The sequence below is a fragment of the Coregonus lavaretus genome, assembly GCF_964263955.1.
Source record: "Coregonus lavaretus genome assembly, chromosome: 26".
Taxonomy (NCBI): Eukaryota; Metazoa; Chordata; class Actinopteri; order Salmoniformes; family Salmonidae; genus Coregonus; species Coregonus lavaretus.
The window spans coordinates 41,095,906-41,105,604 of record NC_140013.1 but is presented as its reverse complement, the minus strand read 5'-3'; the positions used below and the strand labels follow the sequence as shown (position 1 = coordinate 41,105,604).

General features: G+C 44.4%; 1 protein-coding gene across 1 annotated transcript; it reads left to right on the top strand.

The window, feature by feature from the left end:
• Positions 1–7,770, top strand: LOC311102045 (glutamate receptor ionotropic, kainate 1-like; the record flags this gene model as incomplete). The annotated part of the gene is made up of 6 exons (XM_084143260.1): positions 1–10; positions 157–211; positions 2,418–2,536; positions 3,397–3,614; positions 6,918–7,143; positions 7,481–7,770. 6 exons carry the CDS (start codon positions 1–3, stop codon positions 7,768–7,770), a joined length of 918 nt encoding a protein of 305 aa, XP_083999386.1.
• Between the last annotated feature and the right edge of the window lie 1,929 nt (positions 7,771–9,699).

Below are 9,699 nucleotides of genomic sequence, written 5' to 3'. Positions count from 1 at the left end.
ATGTATACTGGTACACACATACAGTATATGGCAAGCCTATAATAAGTTTAGGAGTAAACTCACTCTGTGTGCAATAATAATGTTCAACATGATTTTTGAATGACTACCTCATCTCTGTGACCCCACACATACATACATATCTGTAAGCTCCCTCAGTCGAGCATGTGGTTCTTGATAACGGACAGACGGCTCATGACGAGAGAGGCTGGGAGTATGTTGTGTAATCCAATCAAGTTGATTAGCTAATTTTCATTGAGATTGGTGTCATATTGGCTTAGATATGATGGTAGGGAGATCTGAATTTAACATTCAAAACATGGTTAAAACTATCATTTTGATATCATGGATGGTCAGTCCTTGCATCCATAGCTCTGTCTATGAATTTGAGAGTGGTTACATTTCTCCAGCCCCATCTCTCAGCTTTTTACCGAACCAGGGGCGGGGAGTCAACTTTGTTATTGTTTTTACTGCTGATTGCCGCTTTAAGTTTAGTTTTTGCGTCTTTTACTTTCGGTTTTGTATACAAGCTTCAAACAGCTGAAAATACAATATTTTTGGTTATTGAAAATATATTTCACAGCGGTTTAGATGGTACAATGGTTCTCCTTTAATTGCTTGTTTTGTCACATAAACTGAAATTAGTCAAACTACAGTGGCTTGCGAAAGTATTCACCCCCCTTGGCATTTTTCCTATTTTGTTGCCTTACAACCTGGAATTAAAATGGATTTTTGGGGGGTTTGTATCATTTGATTTACACAACATGCCTACCACATTGACGATGCAAAATATTTTTTGCATAACTATTCACCCCCCCACCAAATCAATACTTTGTAGAGCCACCTTTTGCAGCAATTACAGCTGCAAGTCTCTTGGGGGATGTCTCTATAAGCTTGGCACATCTAGCCACTGGGATTTTTGCCCATTCTTCAAGGCAAAACTGCTCCAGCTCCTTCAAGTTGGATGGGTTCCGCTAGTGTACAGCAATCTTTAAGTCATACCACAGATTCTCAATTGGATTGAGGTCTGGGCTTTGACTAGGCCACTCCAATACATTTAAATGTTTCCCCTTAAACCACTCTAGTGTTGCTTTAGCATTATGCTTAGGGTCATTGTCCTGCTGGAAGGTGAACCTCCATCCCAGTCTTAAATCTCTGGAAGACTGAAACAGGTTTCCCTCAATAATTTCCCTGTATTTAGCGCCATCCATCATTCCTTCAATTCTGACCAGTTTCTCAGTCCCTGCCGATGAAAAACATCCCCACAGCATGATGCTGCCACCACCATGCTTCACTGTGAGGATGGTGTTCTCTGGGTGATGAGAGGTGTTGGGTTTGAGCCAGACATAGCGTTTTCCTTGATGGCCAAAAAGCTCAATTTGAGTCTCATCTGACCAGAGTACCTTCTCCCACATGCCTTTTGGCGAACACCAAACGTGTTTGCTTATTTTAAAGTGGTCCTATGGACAGATACTCCAATCTCCGCTGTGGAGCTTTGCAGGACCAACACCACTTTACAACAGAATGTAGAGGGGACCAACACCACTTTACAACAGAATGTAGAGGGAACCAACACCACTTTACAACAGAATGTAGAGGGAACCAACACCACTTTACAACAGAATGTAGAGGGGACCAACACCACTTTACAACAGAATGTAGAGGGAACCAACACCACTTTACAACAGAATGTAGAGGGAACCAACACCACTTTACAACAGAATGTAGAGGGGACCAACACCACTTTACAACAGAATGTAGAGGGGACCAACACCACTTTACAACAGAATGTAGAGGGGACCAACACCACTTTACAACAGAATGTAGAGGGGACCAACACCACTTTACAACAGAATGTAGAGGGGACCAACACCACTTTACAACAGAATGTAGAGGGAACCAACACCACTTTACAACAGAATGTAGAGGGAACCAACACCACTTTACAACAGAATGTAGAGGGGACCAACACCACGTTACAACAGAATGTAGAGGGGACCAACACCACTTTACAACAGAATGTAGAGGGAACCAACACCACGTTACAACAGAATGTTGGAGTTTCAAACAGCAAATGGGAGCCAAAACAAATTTAATTTGGCTTATTCTGTACTTTAATTGCATTTGCATTTACATTTCTGTCATTTAGCAGACACTCTTATCCAAAGCGACTCAAAATCATTGGGATCTAGATTTTAGGGTGGCGGCACAATACAGAAAAACTAGCTGGTAGCGGTGAGGCTGTACTCAATTACGTTATGTTTTCATTGCGTGTGTCCCAAATGGCACCCTATTCCATATGCAGCGCACTACTTTTGACCAGGGCCCATGGTCAAATGTAGTGCACTAAAGGAAATAGGGTGCCATTTGGGACACATCCATTGTTATTGTTTAACTGCCCTTTTCCTGTGTGTGTGTAGGTTTACCCCCTACGAGTGGTACAACCCTCACCCCTGTAACCCTGACTCTGACGTGGTGGAGAACAACTTCACTCTCATCAACTCCGTCTGGTTTGGGGTGGGAGCTCTGATGCAGCAAGGTACAGCTATCTGTCTGTATCTCTTTTAGCCCACTAATGCATCAAGGTACAGCTATCTGTCTGTATCTCTTTTAGCCCACTAATGCAGGAAGGTGCAGCTATCTGTCTGTATCTCTTTTAGCCCACTGATGCAGGAAGGTACAGCTATCTGTCTGTATCTCTTTTAGCCCACTAATGCAGGAAGGTACAGCTGTTTGTATCTCTTTTAGCCCACTAATGCAGGAAGGTACAGCTGTCTGTATCTCTTTTAGCCATCTGATGCAGGAAGGTACAGCTGTTTGTATCTCTTTTAGCTCACTGATGCAGGAAGATACAGCTGTTTGTATCTCTTTTAGCCCACTGATGCAGGAAGGTACAGCTGTTTGTATCTCTTTTAGCCCACTAATGCAGGAAGGTACAGCTGTTTGTATCTCTTTTAGCCCACTGATGCAGGAAGGTACAGCTGTTTGTATCTCTTTTAGCCCACTAATGCAGGAAGGTACAGCTGTCAGTAACAAGACTAAGGATTCATGAATGTGCCCTTATACTACCCTCATACCACTGTCTCCCTCCTATGTACTGCAAAGAATGAAAAGCCAAGGTTGTTCATATGGGTGGGAAAATTAGCGAGAGCAATTTAAGTCAGTTTTTTTCTTCAATTCGACATTTTCTCAGATATCTGGTATCAGACAAATTGTTAAAGGATTTTGGTTAATGCTACAAGCCTGGGAAACCGAAGAGCACCATGTGAACTCAATACTATCCGAGAGCGCACAGATTTTTTTGTTGTCTTTCAGACAAATTCTTATCATCTCAGGAGAGTCTACAAATAGGAATGGACTCTCCTAACCTGTCTGTGTTATTGGGTTCTCACACAACAGGATCTGAGCTGATGCCTAAAGCCCTGTCGACGAGGATAGTAGGAGGCATCTGGTGGTTCTTCACCCTGATCATCATCTCGTCCTACACGGCCAACCTGGCCGCGTTCCTCACTGTGGAGAGGATGGACTCCCCCATCGACTCGGCTGACGACCTGGCCAAGCAGACCAAGATAGAGTACGGAGCTGTGAGAGATGGATCCACCATGACCTTCTTCAAGGTATACACACGGACACACGCACACACGCACACACGGACACACGCACACACGGACACACGGACACACGGACACACGGACACACGGACACACGGACACACGGACACACGGACACACGGACACACGGACACACGGGCACACGGGCACACGGACACACGGACACACGCACACACGGACACACGGACACACGGACACACGCACACACGGACACACGCACACACGGACACACGCACACACGGACACACGGACACACGCACACACGGACACACGGACACACGGACACACGGACACACGGCACACACGGACACACGCACACACGGACACACGGACACACGGACACACGGACACACGGACACACGGACACACGGACACAGGCACACAGGCATGGAGAGACAGACAGACGGACGGACGGACGCTCTCTAACAACTACAATCTCTCTCTCTCTCTCTACCTTTCTCTCTCTCTGAGCACATCCCCTGGCTATTGGTCCTCTTGATAGAACTGAGAAGATGAACGTATGCAATATGACACGACAGTATAGCGAGAGACATCATATTGCAAAGAGACGAGCATCCGTCTATCATCTCACAATTGTTTGTCCTTGATGCCTTGACAGGAGATTGTTTTTGAACCATGAATCTTAACATATGATTGTAATACTTTACATGTGCCTCGCCTGTCTGTCTGCAAGGCTGAAACGTGAGAATGGATGTTAAAAAAATAAATATATAATTTAATCAGAAAAGAGGGAGGGGGAAGGAGAGAGAAAGTGAGGTTGCGTCCCTAATGGCACTGTGTCTCCTAGCCAGCTTACTATAGGACCTCTGGGTGATGACTTCCATTATATCTCCTAGCTAGCCTACAGTAGGACCTCTGGGTGATGACTTCCCTATATCTCCTAGCCAGACTACTGTAGGACCTCTGGGTGATGACTTCCCCTATATCTCCTGCTGTGGGACCTCTGGGTGATGACTTCCCCTATATCTCCTGCTGTGGGACCTCTGGGTGATGACTTCCCCTATATCTCCTGCTGTGGGACCTCTGGGTGATGACTTCCCCTATATCTCCTAGCTAGCCTACAGTAGGACCTCTGGGTGATGACTTCCCCTATATCTCCTAGCCAGCTTACTGTAGGACCTCTGGGTGATGACTTCCCCTATATCTCCTAGCCAGCTTACTGTAGGACCTCTGGGTGATGACTTCCCCTATATCTCCTAGCTAGCTTACTGTAGGACCTCTGGGTGATGACTTCCCCTATATATCCTAGCCAGCTTACTGTAGGACCTCTGGGTGATGACTTCCCCTATATCTCCTGCTGTGGGACCTCTGGGTGATGACTTCCCCTATATCTCCTAGCCAGCTTACTGTAGGACCTCTGGGTGATGACTTCCCCTATATCTCCTAGCTAGCTTACTGTAGGACCTCTGGGTGATGACTTCCCCTATATCTCCTAGCCAGCTTACTGTAGGACCTCTGGGTGATGACTTCCCCTATATCTCCTAGCTAGCTTACTGTAGGACCTCTGGGTGATGACTTCCCCTATATCTCCTAGCCAGCTTACAGTAGGACCTCTGGGTGATGACTTCCCCTATATCTCCTAGCTAGCCTACAGTAGGACCTCTGGGTGATGACTTCCCCTATATCTCCTAGCCAGACTACTGTAGGACCTCTGGGTGATGACTTCCCCTATATCTCCTAGCCAGACTACTGTAGGACCTCTGGGTGATGACTTCCCCTATATCTCCTAGCCAGACTACTGTAGGACCTCTGGGTGATGACTTCCCCTATATCTCCTGCTGTGGGACCTCTGGGTGATGACTTCCCCTATATCTCCTAGCCAGCTTACAGTAGGACCTCTGGGTGATGACTTCCCCTATATCTCCTAGCTAGCCTACAGTAGGACCTCTGGGTGATGACTTCCCCTATGTCTCCTAGCCAGCTTACTGTAGGACCTCTGGGTGATGACTTCCCCTATATCTCCTAGCCAGCTTACTGTAGGACCTCTGGGTGATGACTTCCCCTATATCTCCTGCTGTGGGACCTCTGGGTGATGACTTCCCCTATATCTCCTAGCCAGCTTACTGTAGGACCTCTGGGTGATGACTTCCCCTATATCTCCTAGCCAGACTACAATAGGACCTCTGGGTGATGACTTCCCCTATATCTCCTAGCTAGCCTACAGTAGGACCTATGGGTGATGACTTCCCCTATATCTCCTAGCTAGCCTACAGTAGGAACTCTGGGTGATGACTTCCCCTATATCTCCTAGCCAGACTACAGTAGGACCTCTGGGTGATGACTTCCCCTATACAGTATCTCCTAGCCAGCTTACTGTAGGACCTCTGGGTGATGACTTCCCCTATATCTCCTAGCCAGCTTATTGTAGGACCTCTGGGTGATGACTTCCCCTATATCTCCTAGCCAGCTTACTGTAGGACCTCTGGGTGATGACTTCCCTATATTTCTTAGCCTGCCTACAGTAGGACCTCTGGATGCATAGAGCAGATTTAATCAACAGAGAGAGATTTAAACACAGCTGTCACGCTTGCCCAGATGATTGGAGGAAGGGAAATACAGGCAGGAATTTAGGCTTCACTATAAGCAACTGAACAGGCGTTTCCACACCAGTGTGAAACAATATATCTCTGTCTAATATGTTTTTAATATGAACACTGTGTACAGTAACAAATCCAGCAATGTGGAGCAATGCACTTTATATAGATACTTTGATATCAGAGAAGGGATTTTCTCATAAACAACTGGACATTTGCCTGTCCATAGCAGTGTAACCATACGTTCTGTAATCAGACATATTTAATATTCCACCAGTCTAAAATAACACATCTCTGTCCAATATGCCAGATTTTAATACTGACATGTGATATCATCATTGTGTACTAATATCAATAAATGGATTAATGTGGGGTCATGCACTTTACATAGATACTTTTAGATTTTCTCTAAGCAACTGGACAGATGTTTCCATAACCGTGTGAAACAAAAACATTTCTGTCCAATATGTTAGTGCTGTCTGATGCTGACCACTAATATCAACACTGTGTAAAATATCAACAGACCCAGCAATATGGGGTAATGCACTTTATATTAATACATCTGAAATGGCTGTAAAAGTCTGTTGTTCAGTTATTCCTGTGAATCTGCATTGAATTGACGATTTTGGCATTAAAATTCTCCCCTTTTTTACTTTTCCTCAGAAATCTAATCTCCACCAATAAAACATGTGCCTGTTATTATTGCTGTTTTTAAAAAGGAAACAATGCGTTGTCGTCGTTGTTTGTCCATTAGAAATCCAAGATCTCCACCTATGAGAAGATGTGGGCGTTCATGAGCAGCAGGAAGAACACAGCTCTGGTGAAGAACAACAGGGAGGGGATCCAGAGAGTTATGACCACAGACTACGCTCTCCTCATGGAGTCCACCAGCATAGAGTACATCAGCCAGAGGAACTGTAACCTCACGCAGATCGGAGGCCTCATAGACTCCAAGGGCTACGGTGTAGGCACTCCCATAGGTAAGAACCGTGGACACAGGGGGAAAAAACAAACACTTTGTGTGAATTACCGTCCCCTATCACATCTGAGTGCGGACATGCTAGAGGAAACACGTCAAGGCTGCCCTCTCTCTCCCCTTTGCTGTTTTTCTACCTAGAACCACTCGCTCATGCTGTTCGTCAGTCACCAGATATGCACCAACGTTATTCACTTCATGCTGATGATGTGCCACGTAGCTAATTTGTTGGGCAATGTTGCTCATTTGTGACCTATGTTTTACCTCATGGCCTGATAATCTTCACTACATGTAGCTCTAACACTAAGATCTCATCCCCCCCCCCTCATCTACCCCCCCAGGCTCCCCCTACAGAGACAAGGTGACCATCGCCATCCTGCAGCTCCAGGAAGAAGGGAAGCTCCACATGATGAAGGAGAAGTGGTGGCGAGGGAACGGTTGTCCTGAGGAGGACAGTAAGGAGGCCAGCGCCTTGGGAGTGGAGAACATCGGTGGTATTTTCATAGTGCTAGCGGCCGGACTGGTTCTCTCTGTGTTTGTAGCTATTGGCGAGTTCATTTACAAATCCAGGAAAAACTTGGACATGGAGGAGGTGAGTGTGGGGCAGTGTGAGTGGCACAACAAGTACTAACAGAAGGAAAGGTGCTCCCAAGACTGTTATGATGGACCTCCTACATACAGTAGGGTTGCTGTGGACCTTATACACACAGTCAGTCAGTTGCTATGGATATTATACAATACACAGAGTTATACAGTTGTTACTGACCTTATATAGACACAGTCAGTCAGTTGCTGTGGACTTTCTACATGACAGTACACACATTCAGACTGTTATGGACCGTATACACAGTCAGTTGCTATGGACCGTATACACAGTCAGTTGCTATGGACCGTATACACAGTCAGTTGCTATGGACCGTATACACAGTCAGTTGCTATGGACCGTATACACAGTCAGTTGCTATGGACCGTATACACAGTCAGTTGCTATGGACCGTATACACAGTCAGTTGCTATGGACCGTATACACAGTCAGTTGCTATGGACCTTAAACACACAAAGTTAGTTGCTTTTATGAATGTTGTTTTCTTGTCAAAGGACAACTTGTTTCATCAGGACAACTTGTTTCATCAGGCCAACATGTTTTTCATCAGGACAACTTGTTTCATCAGGACAACAGTTTGGATGTGGGGAACTGCAGTGCAACAATCACACACAAATTACTTTATTGTAGAGTAGGCCTAGTGTTTGACGTACTTTTGATTTAGATAAAAATGAACATTTTTATTCCTTTATTGGCACAATATCTTATTTATAACGAGAGGCGGTTGGGTTTTAGGGAGGCACGCCACTTGACTGTCTTGTCCTTGACTGTTTTTCGCAAATCAAATGTTATTTTTGTCATGACATGATAAGTAAGGGATGAAGGTTTCACAGGAGGTTAATACGCACCATTACTGATCTATAACTCGTTGATTACATTTACTGATCTATAACTTGTTGATTACATTTAACTAATTATTAGGTATGAGGATATTATGTTTTGTTAGCAAATTTTGCAAATTTACATCCAGGTATTTGTACAGCATAACAGTATGGCTTCTTCTGACCACCATTGCTTGTATTCATATATATGAAAACATCTGAATGATTGTATGTGCGTGTGAGTGAGTTTTTTTCCAATCATTTATGGATGAGAGACCCCTTGAGACTTTATTCATTAAGTTGCTTTCATTGTGTATGTTTTATTATTTGCTTTTGCAACATTTGATGTTCATGAAAATGCATGTAAAAGTTTTGTCATGTTGGCCTTGTTTGTGAATGACTAAAGTTATGTTGAGAACATTACTTTCTTTCTTCGTTTGTGAATGACTAAAGTTATTTTGAGGACATTACTTTCTTTGTTTGTTTGTGAATGACTAAAGTTATGTTGAGGACATTACTTTCTTTCTTTGTCTAATTTCTTTCTGGCTCCACTGATTCTGTTTCGATCCTTTCTGTTATTGTGCATGCAAGGCCTTGTCTTTCTAGTCATGGATGGAAAGCTGATCATCACACGTACGCTTTTGGTTCCAACCAGGAAGCAGTTTGTGTATCCGTAGGTTTAGACTAAGGAAATCTCCACCAGATGATCTGAAGTCACATGTCAGAGCTCTTGTTGTTTCTGGGATTCATTAAAGTGTCTCATACTAGGAGTTTGGTAGGATCAGTTTCGCCTTTTTAGATCCCAATGAATAAGACTACATGGAGAGGAGGCGATGGCTGATTCTGGATCAGCACTCCTACTCTAGGAAGCTTTGTGAACACGGGAGCAGATGTTTTATAAAGGAGGCAATCGCCATCCAGAGGATCTGAAGTCATTTCATTTGTTGTGGCTGGCTGTCTGCAGATGCTGAGACACTTTTTAATAATGTTTACATATCTTGCACTACTCATCTCAAATATGATTTGATTTGATGCTAGGTATACCAGACCTCGGTTGAGCAATATTTTACCTTAAGCTGTTTGCACACCTGCCACAACAAATGCCAAGAGAGAGTTGACAGAGCTTATGACAACC